General features: G+C 43.0%; 1 protein-coding gene across 1 annotated transcript; it reads right to left on the bottom strand.

The window, feature by feature from the left end:
• Window positions 1-832: 832 nt before the first annotated feature.
• Window positions 833-7,497, bottom strand: LOC108920412 (carbohydrate sulfotransferase 7-like). Its single transcript, XM_018729150.2, has 3 exons — window positions 6,153-7,497; window positions 4,243-4,728; window positions 833-1,211 (listed from the first exon to the last, which is right to left on the bottom strand). Exon 1 carries the CDS (start codon window positions 7,429-7,431, stop codon window positions 6,187-6,189), a length of 1,245 nt encoding a protein of 414 aa, XP_018584666.2. The 5' UTR covers window positions 7,432-7,497; the 3' UTR covers window positions 833-1,211; window positions 4,243-4,728; window positions 6,153-6,186.
• Between the last annotated feature and the right edge of the window lie 10,103 nt (window positions 7,498-17,600).

Below are 17,600 nucleotides of genomic sequence, written 5' to 3'. Positions count from 1 at the left end.
GGCTGATGGGTGATGGACTGGTTTCCGCTATTGTCCAGACAATTAATTAATACTGTCGCTGCCTGCTTAGAATGGGGGGTGCACTTGGTGCAGCAGGCTTGGCCAGGTCCTGCTCTCTGGTGGGTCTGGGGTTCGAGCCCTGCGTGGGGTGCCTTGTGACAGACAGGCATCCAGTCCTGGGTGTGTCCCTTCCCCTTTCAGCCTTGCGCCCTGTGTTACTGGGTTAGGCTCCAGTTCCCCGCAAGCGGTTTCAGTCAATGTGTGTGTGTGCCTGTTTGGAGAACAGTCAAAAAACACAATAAAACTGAACCTTCAGGACTCCACAATATCAAACTATTTATCATTCTGCTAAGAAATATTTTGGAACTTGGTGTGAAAGTTGGTGAACACTGCAAAAAATATGGAAAACTATGTTACAGATTCAGTTTACATTTACATTACATTGATATGTTTTCATATTACTATATACGTTTTTCTGAATGTTTTGGTGAACTCACAGGTACAGTAGGAGAGGTGTTCCGAAGAATCACTGAGACGAGTACATCTTCTTCACAGAGTCCCCAAAAGACACAAAGAGGTAGGTGAACAAACTCAAGGTGAGATGCCTATACCCTTGCTTGCTGGGCTGCTCAGTCCCCTTGGATCAACTGAGAGGAAGGATGTGTTTTGAGGATATGGAATCAATGAAGCTTTGCAGTTAAAATGGGAATAATTTACATCTTTTGCATCACAGGGGAGTGCTGCTTTGCACTGGTTATGTTTTTATCCCTTTTAAAAGTCCTGCCTGCCATGTCGGGGTTGCGTAAGGAAGTAGTCGGACTCAAGTGCGGAGTACACAGGGCTTTTATTTGGGAAATCCAAAGTCGGAGTCAGAGGGCAAGTGAAGTTTTCCGACGGGTGAACGTCAACAAAAGGGGAATCCAAAAAGACGAGGTCGGTAAACAGGCGAGAGGTCGGTTATCCAAAACGAGCACAAAGGGACTGGGAGAGGGAACAGGAAACAGGGCAAAGGAAGGAGCAGGAAGGAGGGTGCAATAGGCTGGGTCAGGAGTCGCTAGTCGGTAGGCTGAACAAGGATTTGCACTCGCTCCTTGCCTTCCTCAGCCTCTTATGCGTCTGTCCAAAAGTGGCATCGGTTGTGCTTCGGTGTTCCGGCGGCGAGGGCGTGGCGCTGCCTGCATAGTTCTGCATCAGATGTAAAATATGGAGGCCTAAGGGGACCAATGTTTCACAAACATCTATTGCAATACGAACCACAAATACAAGCCTTCCACCACAGTGCATTGTTTTTAGATACTGGCAGTGCTTTTATGCATTTTCCCACAAGAGTACAAAGAAGGGGTTTTGTCTTTGGCTGATGTAAGTAGGGGAAAAGGTGTGTGGTGCAGTGGTGTGATGGATTCAGCCAGTGCCTGTTCTGTAACAGGTGTGTATGCAGTGCCCTTTGATGGCCTGACATCCTGCCCTGGGTGTTCTGCTGAGTGAGGCTCTGGCTTGCTACAACCCTGCTCAGGATAAGCAGCAGTTGTTGATGATGGATGGCTTCACCAGGTGTCAGAGTGCTCTTTGCGGTTTTGCACAATGTCATTAATAGTGACAGCAGCTTGTGCCCTGCCAATGATCCCCGGCACCCTACTTGGTTGGTTGTTGTAATAAGCAGCACTTATTCTTGCTTAATAACTCTTAGCTGCAGTCACATCAACCTTACAGGATGAACTGGTAAGAGGAAAAGTTCCCACTTAGGTCCAGGAGATGGCAGGAAAGACTCCCAAACACTTATTTATTCATTCAGCTGTCACTTTTCTCCAAAACCTCTTACAGCTACTTACTCATTTCTACAAATGGGTAATTTTGCTGGAATAATTTAAGGTACATACCTTGCTCAAGAATACTACAGCTAGAGGTGGCATTTGAACCTGTGAGTCCAAAGGCAACAATCCTAAATGCTACACTACTAGCTGCTCCACTTGTAATGTTAGGCTTATATCAGGAGCTACTTACTATTATTCACTCATTTATGAGGCTATGTCATTTTTACTGAGTTCATTCAGAGTATGTTTCGTGAGTGGGAATACTGCAGCAGCAGTGTGGTTTGAGCCAGAACCTTCAGATATATAAGGCAACACTCTTAAGGTGCTATGGCACCTCCTGCCCTGTAAAACTACTACAGTAGGTTATGTGTCCCCAGATTTGAACTGTACCATTCATTTATTAGATAAATAAACGGCTCAATCAAGGCTAATTACGTTCAAGGTCTGTTTGAACAAAATCCAACGTACATAGTCTTACATGACCAGGACTGAGAACTAATGTCTTCTAACTATTTCTGTTCTACATCTTGTAGGAGATAGATTAATATATTCTGTTAATATCAACTAATGTGTTTCAGTCTAAGATACTTATGCTGCTTTGTTCCTATTATGTACTTCAGACTCCTACAGAAGTGCACATGTAGCACTTCTCTATGTTCTACTATTGGAAGCACAAAGGTCAGGCAGCACTGCCTCTGTAAGGTCATTTATATTTCGTTAAAGTAAACCAGAATGTTGACTCCAGAAATCATGGCAGAACTGTGGATTATTGCTATTATCACTGTTATTATTATAGTTCATATTTGTAAAGCCAGTCATTTTCCTCAGCATCAAGATAATGTATTCTGGAATGTGACAAATTGACTCTGCTCTAGAATCATGTGTCTGCATCCAAATCTCTCCCTGTGTTGATGTAATTCCCTCTTTGTATTTTTCTCTAAGATGTAAGTCGCTTTGGAGAAAAGCATCTGCTAAATGAATAAATGTAAATGTGGTAACAATAAGCCCCTTGCTGTTGGTGGGCTGTATTCTTATTATAGTTGTAACGTGATAGTGTTGTGTTGTAGAGTGTATTTACTCATTTAATAGAGGGTGGGGTGGCATGCATTGTGTGTAAAGGCTAAAAAATGTAAAAAGAAGTGAATACCTGTAATGCCAATGCAAGAGAGTTTCTGTACATGAAATGCAAATCGCATGCAAAAAAAGGTGACAAGGATCAGGTGCCTGTCCCTGACTAACATCTGATATCATATCATCGACCTACATGAGTGGACACTAGTACACGAGTACAACTATTACACTAAGTATGGTCTCGGGGTGCGGTGCGTAATTCCCGTTGTCTCAAAGGACTTGCACTATATGACTCCAGCATTACAAATTTATGAAGATGAGGTCTGGATGAAAAGAGAAACAGGTTGTGATGATGCTTACTCTGTACACCATTATAACAACAGACAATGGTTCCATTCATGTTTGAATTTGCATGGGCTTATCTCTTTCTCATTTTTCACTGCTGCTTTTACATTGCATGCAAGGTCATACTAAGTAAGGTCTTGAATATTTATCCTTGCACTCTGAAACCTGGCCGTCTGTAGATGTTTTTTAATGTCCCGTTGGGTTTTGTTCTTTCCTGCACGCTCATCATTCCATGTACTGCTCTCCTTCCTGAGTGCTCCTGCTCTCTTCAGAATTGTAAACACAGCCAGAGATTCTCCCTGTGCCTGTTTCTTTCACAGTCTGACTTTGTCATTGCCTTTGTTTGGAAATTGTGTTTGGAGGACATATTAATAGTAGGTTCTCCTCAAGAAGACCGTGTTGTGTCAAAGAAGGGTTATGTGGCCACTCTGTAGTTAACAGAACATTTTTAACCCTTTAAATCTCCTTTTCTGGCCTTCACATTCCAGCAAATATGGATAATGATGGTTTCAAACCCCAGACAGCTGTACTGGAAAATGTAAGAAACACCTCTATAATACAAAAAACCTTTCTCAAAATAGTTCAGTTTTGGATGGGGTAAAAAAATGTTCACTTAACATCAGATGTTTGATCAATGAAGTATTTCTGCTTGGAATTCTGTATCTCAAGCTGTAGTGCCCTTGTGTTTACCCTAAATTGCTCAGTACAATTACCCAAATGTATAAATGGGTAAACCATTTTAAGTGGCTTAGTATTGTGACTTGCTTTGAAGAAAGGTGTCAGCTAAATGAATACATGTAAATGCAATGCTTGACTTTTTAGAAATAATTCTGAGTTTAAGTCTTTCATACCTATTGCCTTTTTACAGACTCATAACAAATAACATACAAATAACAATAAAGTCACATACCAGTATAGATCATATACATTTGGTTTTGCAGGGGTATCTTCCCAGTGATAATATATGCATTATTTTATCATTTATCTTTGTGAAATAATAGAAAATAGCACTCACACAGATAAGATATGGAGTTTAGTGGAAAAAAGTGTAACTTCAGATGGGATGGTGCAGGGCTGAACCTGAGCACGGAGTGATGCAAGGCCACAAAGGCAGAGCTGTTCTTGATATCTGGGTTACGTAGGCCCCTTGCATGCTGAAGCAGATTTAGGAGGATTATGCACGATGAGGCCGCATGTCAGGACACCGGCCAGCTTCCGGCCACACCCTGTGGCCTCTACTTCCTCCTTTTACAGCGAAGTCTAATAACACTGGAGGGGAAGTGGAAAATATTTCCCAGTGGGTCGTTTATACACACACACACAAACACACATACTGTATATGCGCACTTTGTCCAGCTGAGCCTCAGGATTGAACATCTGACCATGACCTTTGCCTGACCATGGCCAGGGTCTGTGCTGCAGCTTCTCCGTGCCCAAGTGCCCCAGTTCTCTGTCCCAGCGTTCTCTCATTGCATCTTCCCCTCTGCTCTGACTTTCGTTCCTGCACGTGATACATTGTTTTCCACTTTTAATTTCATTGTAATGCACTTTTCATTTAAACAAAGAAGAAACTTTTTAAAATTAATTGTACATATTTCCCGCTCGCAGTATGTTCAGATATTGCAAAACAAGCACCAGCATTGCTCAACTTTCCAGCAACAATACCGGGGTAAACCTGGTACAAAAGTTGTATTAAAAGTTGGTATTTTGTAAAGCTGAAAAACACTCTTAGTTTTTCTGAAAACATGACCATGAAATTCTGGATCTTATCGTAATAATTGTGCTGTACCTCTAATGTGCCCCAGGGCGTGGCTCTTCGTATTTGTTTCAGAGTGAGTGAGTACCAGACTCGCTTGTTTTCACAAGCATCGTTAGGGGACTTCCTTAAAATAATTTCTACCACTTGAAACCAAAAGCAGAGAGGTACTATCCAAAGACCTTTCCTGCAGTTACTGAAGCATCCTTTTTCTTTAACCCTCTCATGGCCAAATTAATACTGCTACTTGGAAAAATAATTACTGACTGATGCTAATTTGCAACATCTGCCTGGAAAGGGTTAACCTTGAGTGCTGCCTACTGCTTTAACCACAACAGCAATAACACATTTACTAATTTAGCAGGTGCTTCCCCCCCAAAGTGACTTAGAATTATTTACCCATTTATACGGGTGAGTAATCTCACTGGAGCAATTTATAGTATGTTGCTCAGACCTACTACAACAGCAGGGGAGATTTGAAACTGCAACCTTTGGAGCCCCAAAGGCAACAGCTTTAACTACCATGCCACCACTTGTCCCCTATATGGTGTGTATTAAAATATAATGTAATTATACAACAACAACAATAATAATAAGAAAATAAGTGCAGCTTTACAATGATGTTTCCATTTATACAGGAAGTTATCCTTGCTGTATGAGGGTGCGGTGGCGCAGTGGGTTGGACCACAGTCCTCCTCGCCGGTGAGTCTGGGGTTCGAGTCCCGCTTGGGGTGCCTTGCGACGGACTGGCGTCCCGTCCTGGGTGTGTCCCCTCCCCCTCCGGCCTTACTCCTTGTGTTGCCGGGTAGGCTCCGGTTCCCCGTGACCCCGTATGGGACAAGCGGTTCTGAAAGTGTGTGTGTGTGTGTGTGTTATCCTTGCTGTTTTAATTCAGGATGAGTATCTCACTCAGGTGTATTACAGTACAAGGTAAGATTCAAACCTGAATCGTTCAGGTTACTAGGGGACAACACTATCCTCAGTAGGCCCTGTGAGAGGGCCTTACCTGAGATCCAAATGTACACTAACAGTACAATACAGTACAATATAGAGCATGCCTAAAGCTTAAGATCACCATATAACCTTACATAAATTAAAAGAGTAATGTGTGTGTATATATATATTTATATATAAAAAAAAAAAAAAAAAACCCGAGGACTCCATCCTACTCAGCTGCGTTCCGTGGTTCTGGCTGAAGCTCCTCTAACCTTCTCCCACGATGACGTTCTGGTAGCCGAGGCTGCGCATCACCTGTCCGCAGCGCTGCTCCACGAGGCTGATCTGCGCCACGCTCAGCCCGTTCCTCCACGCGAACATGCTCTCCTTCGCGTCTCTCGACGAGATGAGGAAGGGTTTCTTCAGGCTGTACTTTTCCCCGTGGGTCATGTTGAACGCGAACTCTTCGAGAGCCTGCGAGGAGCGGAGGTTGGCGAAGCGGTAGAGCCTGCGCAGCTCCTCCGCCGCGCCGAGAGCCAGGTCTTCGTAGCGCACGAACGCGTAGCGGCTCTTCACCCACGCGGGGGCGTCCTTCACGAAGCCCATGTCCTTGTGCCAGTGGTCACAGATGAGCTCTATGGCGTTCCCCACGTACAGATCGGCGCGTTTGGTCGCCTTTCTGCCGAGGGAGATCCCCAATGTGCCCTGGTGGCGCCTGGTCCTCAGGATCTGGATGCTCTCCTTGAGGAGCGCATGTTTGGACACGAGCCTGGAGCAGTGCACGGCGCGGGGGTCGCGGAACAGCTGCAGCACGTGGAGGTTCAGCTCGGGGTCTCTGATCAGAGGGAGCAGCGCCTCCAGGTCCACGATGCGCACGTCTTTGATGACCACCACGGGGTATTTCCTGCACTCCCTCTCCAGATCCGCCAGGTTCTTGGGGGGACACTTGGCGCACACCTGTTCGTCCACGAGCTGCACGTCGCACTTGCGGTAATGAGCGCACAGGGGCTCCGAGCAGATCACCTTGTTGGTTTTCCACCCGAAAACGGAGTAGATGCTCAGATTCCTCGTGCCCATGTAAAGTCTGAGCGCCGAGAAGTCGCAGCGGAAGAGCGCGCTCATCATGTCGCGGACGCCCCCCTGGAGGCTCCGCGCGTCCCCGGGGTAGAGCGCCTGCCAAACCTGCCACATGGGCTCGTACAGGTAGAACACGTCGGGGTGCTGATTGAACAGCTCCCCCAGGAAGGAGGAGCCGGTCCTCCACGTCGCGTGCACGTAGATGTGCGTCTTGGAGCGGCTCCTCGTGACCGGGCGCTCCTGCCTTGGCGTCGCGTTCTTCAGTTTGTTGTAATCCCAGAAGGGCGCGTTGACGTTCTTCAGGGCAGGGCTTCGTCTCCGTTTCTCTTCCACCTTGCTTTCTGCCCCGTAATCCAGCAGGTGTGGACCTAACACAAGTAGCAGCGAGGAGGCCAAGAGAAAAAACACACACACCCGCCACACTTTTCTCTTCATGTCTACGGATTGCCCGGTGCGTCACTCCTTCTGCCCAGCGCAGACTGTAGAGCTCCGCACCCTCCCACAGCCTTCTCCAGCCTTCCCCAGTCCAGTCCCCTGCAAAAAGTGTCTCCGGCCAGGAGGACGTCAGTCCTGTTCAGACTGCCCCTGTAAAAATGTGAAAATGAAAGGTGCCTGCGATGCACCTGCTGCGTACAGTAGAGTTTTGCATTGGGTTAGGATTAGGTTTAGGGGCCTCTAGGGTATTTAATACAGTGCGGAGTCACAAATCGTGTATAACTGGTCCAAGCAAATGAGATATGGCACACAGACACATAATACGATAATACGTGCATATTAAAATACATATCAAATATTCATAGGAAGAAATAGTGCGCAGTGCGAATGTGAAAACTCCCTGTTTCACTCTTTTACACTTTATGACAGAGAGATGCTGAAGGGGCGTTGGGGGCATCATGAAATACTCAGGACAGGGTTGAGGAAAAGCTCCTTCAGCTGTTCTTCATGCTTCAAAATGTAGTTTTCCTTATTTTTCCACATTTTTGGAGGGAGGGGGATGTATACACACTGAGACTCAGCTGTAATAAACAGGTAAAATACTTCATCCAGTTTATTCAGTTTTTCTGTATCTTGCTGTTCTTCATTTGAGTTGCAATTAAGGTAGGGATTTTTTTTTTTCCCCTTATTTCTTAATTCTTAGATTATGAGAAATCAAATAATGGTTTCATTTAATTTCATTTGACAACAAACTTTTTAAAAGTAAAACCACATGATGACTGTTTTTCTAAATTTCTGCATTGTCACATGTCTTTCAGGGCAGCAGGAAGTGCAGTGTTTAGAGCAGTTTTAATGTGAATGTTCTGGTTCGAAACTTCCTGCTGTAGTATCCTTCATGAGCGTAGTTAAGATCAGTAAGAATACCCTGCTGTATGATAGGTAAATCATTGTGAAGATCATCCACATGGTAAGTCATTTTGGACAATGTGGGCATCTGAATCTGAAAAATAATATTTGCTCATGAAGGATAGTTAACACATTTCAAAAATGCATGCAGTTTTATCAGCTGTCTGGCAAGTCTACTGCTCTGCTGAGGACCGTGGACACCAACCGATAGGCACACAATCAGTTCTAAACAACTGATGTCCTCGAGAAGGCAGCCGTTTATATCCTTGCCTGCAGCCTTCACGCCTTCTCTCAGCCCAACATCTAAACTGCTTTTCCAGAAATTTTGAAATTTGTACCTCCAATGCATGTCTGACCAGGAACAGTTTTCCCAGAAGTGAGTGTGCTGCAGGACAGTGAGACAACACTGTAACCGCTCAGTATCAGGCATTTGTCCTCAAAGAGAACCCAAGTTCAATGAAAAGCCTAAGCGATGTCTTCACTGGCTTGGAACTCGGGTGCCTTCCAGTGCTTCACATGAACCCAACCCTAAGCAAGTCTCTAATTAACTTACATGTCTCACCATTTTTCACCACTTTGAAGAGTTTTGACAGACTTTACCAATACTGGTTAATAGTGTATTGAATTATACTGTATTTTGTTAAAATTTGCTGCATGACTGTTCACAGAGCCTCCTGCATGTTAGTAGACACGCAGCAGACCATAAAATATGTAAAACATGACCACTGCAACTTTTTCTCTGTGTTGGTATACTATAATATGATTTTTATGAGTCAAACTATGACTTATGTTATCATTTCAAATGCATGTGGTTGTGGATGGGTGGGACAGTACACATGAACTGAAATAATACATTACTGTTTTTTGAAAACAGAAGCATCTCTTACTTTATATGTAAAGATGGATATTCTACAAAACACTGAACCTCAGCTTTTGTTTTTTTTCAGTTTGTTGCATTATATGTTGGGGGGGGGGGGGGGGGCTGGCACAGTGGGTTGGACTGAGTCCTGCTCTCTGGTGGGTCTAAGGTTCGAGTCCTGCTCGGGATGCCTTGTGATGGACTGGCATCCTGTCCTGGGTGTGTGTGTGTGTGTGTGTGTGTGTGTGTGCGCATTATACATAAAGATGCAAAGGGTGTAGAATGCAAAAACTTTTCTCCTTTTCCTTAGTGTGGTCCAACAAAACATATGACTTATCATTGCAAAAGTCAAATGTAAAGTCTTCACTAGCTGAACAAATGTTTGTTGTGAGGGAACTGGTGATCACTTGTAATTTGTACCCTAAAATGTGCATAAAAAGCTGTCAAATTATACTTATGAGAAATACCTTATGAGAATAGAGGTTTCAATTCAAACATCACTTTGGTACATCTCAGTTGTCTCTGAGTATGCTCACTCAGAAACCTGTCATATAAAACCACAATCTCTCTTTTGCATTTGTTTGTTGAAAGAACAGGTGAAGCTTTTGTGGCTCAGGAAGGCATTGTTTGTTTTTCCTGCTTTGCATTTGTTTATTGAGCAGATGCCTTTCTCCAAAGCAGCTTCCAATGAACTGTATGTAGTGTTATCACCCCACACACCTTATTCACCGTGGTGACTTACACTGCTAGATACACTACTTATACTGGGTCACTCATCCATACATGAGTGGAACACACTCTCTCTGTCACTCACACACTATGGGTGAGCCTCAACAGCATGTCTTTGGACTGTGGGAGGAAACCAGAGCACCCGATGGAAACTCACACAGACACGGGGAGAGCCCATGTCCTCTCACACCACCCAGGCGCTGTGAGACAACAGTGCTACTCACCGTGCCACTGTGCTGCTGGTTTAAAATAATGTTAATGAAATTTGTTTTTTGAGAATTATTAGTACATTTTCAGGAACAAATACTCGTTATGCAAAGGAAGCCTATATCAGATAACTTGTGTTTTTGCACAAATGTAAAAATGATAATTTTCTGCAGATGCACAGCAGATGGCAGCAACTGTCTTTTTTCTTTCAAAGATGAAACTACTCCACACGTTATGGTGGAGGAAGCTATTGAACATAATGAATAAATTAGGGAAGTAATTCCTAACGAAAGAGAGGGAGAGAGAGTAATAATAAAAGGAAAAAACTATTTTTGAAAAGGATGTACATAAGTCAACATCCTGAGCAGCTGCATCACTGCCTGGTTTGGAAATTGCACCATTTCGGATCGCAAGACCCTGCAGCGGATAGCGAGGACAGCCGAGAAGATCATCGGGGTTTCTCTCCCGTTCATCACGGACATTTACACCGCATGCTCTGCAAAGCCACCAGCATTGCGAATGACCCCACACACTCCTCACACAAACTCTTCATCTTCTTGCCATCTGGCAAAATGTACTGAAGCACTCAGGCCCTCACAACCAGACTATGTAATAGTTTCTTCCTCCAAGCCATCAGACTCCTCAATACCCAGGGACTGGACTGACACCAACCCACACACACACACACCCATACTCCACTGAACACCATTCCAGTCCCTTTGCAATTTTTGCACTCTTCTTCTTTAAATTGCTGCTAAAACACCATAAACAAAATACTTCACTGACAACTGTATTTTTTGCTGCAAACTAGTATGTTTACATTTACAGCGCTTATTATTATATTCTAATATCTTCTTGCACTTTACACTAAAACTGCATACCGATCGGTGCTGAACTGTCCTTAATTGTGCCTATTGTCCTGTTTAGTAATTACTGTACTGTCTTGCACTCTTTGCACACGTTTTACACATGTGCACTTTATGCAGTCCTGTAAGTAGCTCTGTGTTGTTTTATGTAGCACCGTGGTCCTGGAGGAACTTTGTTTTGTTTCACTGTGTACTGTACCAGCTGTATGTGCCTGAAATGACAATAAAGCCACTTTGACTTTGACTCAGGTTTCCTGGATCCTGTGATCTGAAAGTCAATCAGTTTTGTATTTGTAAACCCTATATCAGAATCTGTGTTTGACATGCTCCGTGCTTGAATCTGTGCTCTGACATGGCTTTCCATGATCTGCTACCTATCCAGTGTTTTGGGCTCTGCTTGGAGTCTAACTGTGGAAAGAGGGGTCTGGCAGAGGTGGAAGACCCAAGGATGCTCCAATGCCAGCCGTCAGGTCTGCGAGGAAGTGTCAGATCAAGGGAGGCCCCCTCCCAGCAGTCTCCCTGTTGAGAGACGATGCATTATGTATTAGATACTTCATAAACTCACAATCAAAGTCTCTAGCAGCAACCCATCTCCATCTCAGAAAGCACCAGCTTGGGGTGTGTGGAGACCCATGTCCAGATTAGACGGTCCAGCGACCTTCAGGCAAGGCACTCCTCTTGGAAAGTAACAGGAAAATTTCACATATTCTTCTTTATATCTGTCTCCAGAGCCTGAAAAAAATCACTTATTGTGCATTTCTGGTCATTGAGCAAATGCTTATGAGTCCAAGTCAGAAAAGATGCTGAAATGTGTGTATCTGTGTTTTTGCATTTGCTGCACCTATAAATGAACAGTATCCATGGTCAAGGTTGAGCAGTACCAGATAAACCTTGAGACACACCAACAAAGCTGTAGCAGCCCCCATTTAGATGTGTTCAGTCTTACCTCACTTAGGAGACAGTCTCAAAAAATTGTATTCTTACATGAATTACCCAATTATTTAATGATTAAAAAATCACCTTAATACTTCTCAAAGTCTGCAAGTTCTTACTGCCATCTTTTTTCTGAACAAAGGAGTTGAGCAGTTTAGGAATTTCAAGCAGTTCCTGAAACAAACATCTTTTGAAGCCTCGTGTGTGTTGATGCTGTGATCCTTTGTGTATCTGACTTCTTAGTATCCGTCTAGGCCATGGGGAAAACATTCCGCTTGCATGCTGTGCCACATTGCACATCTGCTGCATTTTTATGTCTGACGCTGTATTTTAGCTTTTTTAAGGATTCGCAGTTTTTTGTATATTTTGTGGTATGATGTTTTGGCTATTCGTTGAGTTTTTATGAGCTACAGTTTATTGTGGCCTTCCCAATTTTTTAAGTGTCTGTTGGTGTCTTTCTTGTGCAGTGTCTGGGTTGTAGACTATCAAGAGGCAATGAATAAGGTGCTTATGGGATACCTGGAGACCATCTGTAATTATACCATTCACCTCATGTGTTTGGAAAGGCCACTTAAGCCATCCAAAAATAGGAAATATGATAATGTGGTAAGGGGAATGACAAAATCTCTCTGTGTGTGAGTGACAGAGGGAGTGTGTTCCGCTGATGTATGGATGAGTGACCCAGTGTAAGTAATGTATCTAGCAGTGTAAATCACCTTGGTGAACAAGGTGTGTGGGCTGGTAACGCTACATAGAATTCATTGGAAGTCGCTTTGGAGAAAAGCATCTGCTAAATAAATAAATGTAATGTAAATGTAAAATCCATGGGCAGAATGTACATTTTCATTGGAACTCCTGTGATTCTTAAAATTCCCAGCAGCTGGTGGAGTTTGTGTTATTTACATCAGCAGGATGCAACCCTGTAATAAATAGAAATCAGCAGCCCCGAACTGAGGCTCTTGGGACTGTGGAAAACAAACTCAGCCTGATGGCAATGCTGGCAGTAGAAGGAGGTCTGGGGCTGCTGGAAGCCGGTGTGTTGTATTATTCATGGGAACTGGAGGCTTCTGAGAGATCTCCTCTGGCGAAGTGTGAGTCCAGAAGATTGCCTGCCCCTCGGTTCTGAGAACAGCCGCTGGAACTGGAACACCACATGCTGCGCTTGCCGAGACATCGACGCTAACTGCCCAAAATAACCTTGAGCTTCTCCAGTGAATTAAGCTGAATTTCCCAGACCCAACCGCTGTCATGGAAGCTCTGGAGTCCCCTCTGCACCCCATGCCTTTTGTGGGCAGAGTTTCCGGTGAATGTTCATGGCCGACAGAAAAGCCTCTTGGCTGCCATCGTGTTTTATTCCTTCTCATTTTTAAGTTAAAGTTAGCGCACTTTAGAATTCATGTGCTTCACACATCCTCTCCCATGTATTGTGGATGTCATCTGTCTGTTTGTTCATCTCCTTCCTTGTATGGTGAAAAGGTACTGAATGCTCTTCAGTTTCTCTTTAATTTTTGCAAATTGGGGGACTGACAAACTTCCCTTTTTCTGCCTTCAGAATTCAAAGCAGGACAGGTCTGCTCAGATCAGGTGAGCTTCTGAGGTCAACATTTAAATGTGTTTAGGTGTGCTGGAAGGTGAGCGGTTTATAACACCTGACTTTTGTAGAGGGTGAAGATTTATGAAGATTTGTCCCTGAGAGTCACAATGCTGCCAACTATCGGTAGTGGTTCCTGTGCCAGGAGAATACTGTTGGAAGGCTTGTATTATTATTTCCAAAAATAAACTTTGTATTTACTGGGGGAAATATCCAACCTTTTGATGATTCTCCAAATTAATTAAACCTGGATCTATTTTACGGGTGTCATGATACAGGATTGCGTAACACTTGCCTTTGCTGCCGGTTGAAAGACTGCAGTTATTGAGGATCTAGCAGTGATGACAGGTGCCCGACATTGCCTGTCTTAACATGTACGTGTCTGTCTTCTGCTATTCCTTTGTCTCCCCAGTTATGAAGGGTCAGCTCCCTGGCTTTCTGATGAGAAGAATGTGTTTTGAATGAGCTTGTCTGTCAAGCACAAGGACATCTTTCCTTTGGGGAAAGAGGTACTAGGTCATTATCTGGCCTTTTCTTATTTTATTCCTTAATCTTCTTATTTATTTTGCAACAATAGTCCAACGGAGTGGAAGTAAAGATTTGAAATAAATTATTTCTTAGCATCAAATCCTTCATTTAAGTTTAGAATGTCTGATCCTTTTAACCCAGGGACAGCTTTGTTAAAACTGAAGCTTGTCAAAGAGTTTGTCCCAGTCTCCTTTTAGTATGTGAATGTATTTTTTTCCTTTCTCTGAACTGCAGATAACCTTCCTTTAACTCAAAATATCCCTGCTGTGAAATATTTAGCACACCTTAAATTATACTGAATTGTGTATTTGCTGTTAACTGCTGTTCTTTTTACATTGCTGAGATTAAGCTGTTGCTTCGTTTTTAGAGCCGAACTTCTGCTTTGGCAGGTTTGTCTGTAAAAAGTTGCTTACTACGTATTTCTTCATTGAAAAATTGCGTTACCGAGTTTTGGTCACATTGCTTTAAATAAAGTGGCGGGTTACAACAGAAGATAAGGAAGTAGTTTTGTTGTCAAATTTCAAATTCAAAATGTAGAAACACACACACACACACACACGCAGAGACACAAAAGCACGCACTTATTATTATTCCCCTGACATATAGCGCGAGTGTATTGACATGCACTGTCATTCCCTACATAGCATATCAGCAGGATATATCAGTTCATAAAAGCAGCAGGAAAGCAACTGCAAATAGAGTTTTGCTGTGCAGTTGATCCTGATATGAAGACCACATGCAGCGTATGATATGAGCTCAATATATCTCAATAGCACCTCTGTCTGCCTGATGCTTTGATTCTCTCATTCTTTGACACTTCAGCATCACAATTATTTAGAGCCTTTCAGTCCCACTTCTTTTTCTTAAAGCATATCTTTTGACTTTCTGGAGTGCACAAATTCACTGCTGATGTGTTCACTGTGTGTGTGTGTGTGTGTGTCAGTGTGACACAGATTGTGTGCATGTATACTGGGACATCCCGTGTGTGTTTGAGTGTGCTGTGTATACCTTTCGCCACTGTGCCTGCCAGTGCAGAAATTCATATGAAGACGATTTGTGGACTAATTATTGATATAGTGCAGGATTTTTTTCCCCCTCTAGCTGCACCAGCTCTTTCCACATTAGCTCATCTTCACTTGATTGGAATCCAGGATTGCAGCTGAAGTATTGGTTTTCTAAATGTTGGAAATAAAAAGGCATTGTAGATGTTTTTAATTATTATCCTGCAAACCACAAGAAACAGGGAGGCAGTATTACAGATAGTTTCATTTGACAGCGTAGTTTACCATCCAAAAGCCTTAGTGCTTACAGGAACTTTTAAACTATTCAAGTTTAAGCAAAGTACTGTATCCTCATCTCTGTCTGGATTTTTTGGCCCACACCTTACTTAATAACAATACATGGACTGCTTAAATCCATGTCTTTCTTCAGTTCATTTTCAAAGTTCAAATGTGTTTCAGTATCTTTTTGACAACTTCACAAACACGTTTTGATATAAAAACTGGACAAAGTCCTTTTATTCGTCCCTTAAATTTCCCTCCATGGAGGTTGTGATTACCCACAAAATACACATCCATGCTTCACTTACCTCGCAATAAGGATTTACTCAAACATTCAAAATATTATTTGGGATTAGGAACTGCAACATCATCATGAATCAAGGGTGGTAAAGGAGAACTGAGGATGATGCTGAAAAATTGTGTGGTTTTAATACATCTTTACAAGGCAGTGCTACAGCTCTTATAAAATATGTACACTGTTTAACTTCTTACATTTTTTATGGTTTCTTTACCACCATCCGTAAAATGTATTTATTAAATGTACTGTTTGTTTTCATTCTCTATTTCGGGACTAACTAATTAAACTAACCCCATTGCAAAGAAACAAATTGTGCAGGGGGCCTGGCTGTCCCCCATTCTCATCTTATAATCACCACGCATTTCAGATTAGGGCACTGCAGAGGCGTATGAATAACTTAGTTTCGCTGAGGTGTATAGACACTGCATTAGTAAACTGGAGTGAGTACCTTAAGGGCAATTTAGAGTTACCAGTGACCATGAAACATGTACTTTGGACAGTGGGAGGAAACCCATGTGAACATGTGGAGAACATTCCAACTCCACACACACTTAGCTGGACTCAAACCCACATCTGAACCCACCAGAACTATGCCACCATGACACTTTTGTACCATATATCTCACAAAAAGCATTTATATCTTATGAAAATTGATATGTATAGCTCATGGGGACAATAGTACTGTGAAGAAGAGGTATGTTTGCTTGATCCATCGTCTGAAGTGTACTTGAATCAAGTACAAAAAGTTGATTATTTTTCTTCTGTCAGTGGCAGTTTCTGTCACATGTAGCTCAGGTTAGAATGAGAAAATGACTGATTTCACATTCCAGTCGAGAGAGACAAAATCATGACTTGCTCTCTGTTGGATTGGTTAGTCCAGCTGTTGTAATATAACAGTGAGACTGAAAACGTCAATTCTTGCTGTGTCACCACACAGTTTGTGCCACTGAAAGTAATTATTCTTCTCCGACTCAAACGGAAATATTATTTGTATGAATATTACATTGATATTCTGATTTAAGGCAAGTTTAACACACTTTGCTGATCTAGCAAGTAGCAAAAATAACATTGAAATGTTTTTAAAAAAGACAAAATAAATCTTTCAGTGTTAAAGAGGATTGATGGAGGACAAGAATTTCCCAGCTGCTTAGGGTAAGAGTTTTCCAGCATTGCATTGTTTGACCGGGATCCAGTCAGACGTGCTCATGCTGCAGAGGTTCCCGAAGGGTGGTTGGTGTTGTGACAGAGCTACTGTAGGTGTCTGTCCTTCAGGGTCTCAGCACACACTCATGTAAGGACTTTGGTGCTGGCAGCTGTACAAGGGTCTTCATCTCCAGCCTGGCTTCCCAGCTTCTTAAGTGTGCCAGTGTGTAGAGGGAGCCAAGTGCTGGAGACAGTTGAAGGAGCTGCGTGAGCCTGAGTTGTGGCCACAGGGAACGTAGACTCATGCTCTTGGAGGTGGCTGTGAAGCAACAGACGTGCGCTTGAACTCCATCCCCTGCTGACAGACAGGTGTGGTAGCCACAGGACAGTCTTGTTCTCAACTTCTGGCATCCAGCTCCGAGAATCTGTGAAAACTGACACGGGAGAAAAACTCCTGATTAACTGGCAATACCCTATAGCGTGCAGAGAAGAAGCCGCTTTTATTCCTCCCCCTGACATTTTTCCTTATCAGTTGGCAGAATGATTTCCAATGAACCACAGAGCAGAGCCTGGCTTATTGCAGGCTCAGGGTTTATTGAAAGTGTGTGTCAACCGTATGATGAAGACTGAATTAAAGTTTGCGCTTCACTTCTGCTGAACCATAGCTTTTCATTCTCTTCTTGTTTATAACACTGGCATATAGTTAAATTTCAGTGAAAACTGCAGCTGAAGATAGGATTTTTATTTAGATAAATTGCACAGAGGAGTTGTCTTGTCTAAAAAGTATTTACCATTTCATGTGCAGATTTCTGTACCTATCTTTATATAC

Source organism: Scleropages formosus, chromosome 14, assembly GCF_900964775.1.
Source record: "Scleropages formosus chromosome 14, fSclFor1.1, whole genome shotgun sequence".
Lineage (NCBI taxonomy): Eukaryota > Metazoa > Chordata > Actinopteri > Osteoglossiformes > Osteoglossidae > Scleropages > Scleropages formosus.
This window is presented reverse-complemented; position numbering and strand designations above follow the sequence as displayed.

Excerpts from the sequence above, each read along its gene's own strand:
- LOC108920412 (XM_018729150.2), bottom strand. The coding sequence starts at position 7,431 with ATGAAGAGAAAAGTGTGGCGGGTGTGTGTGTTTTTTCTCTTGGCCTCC.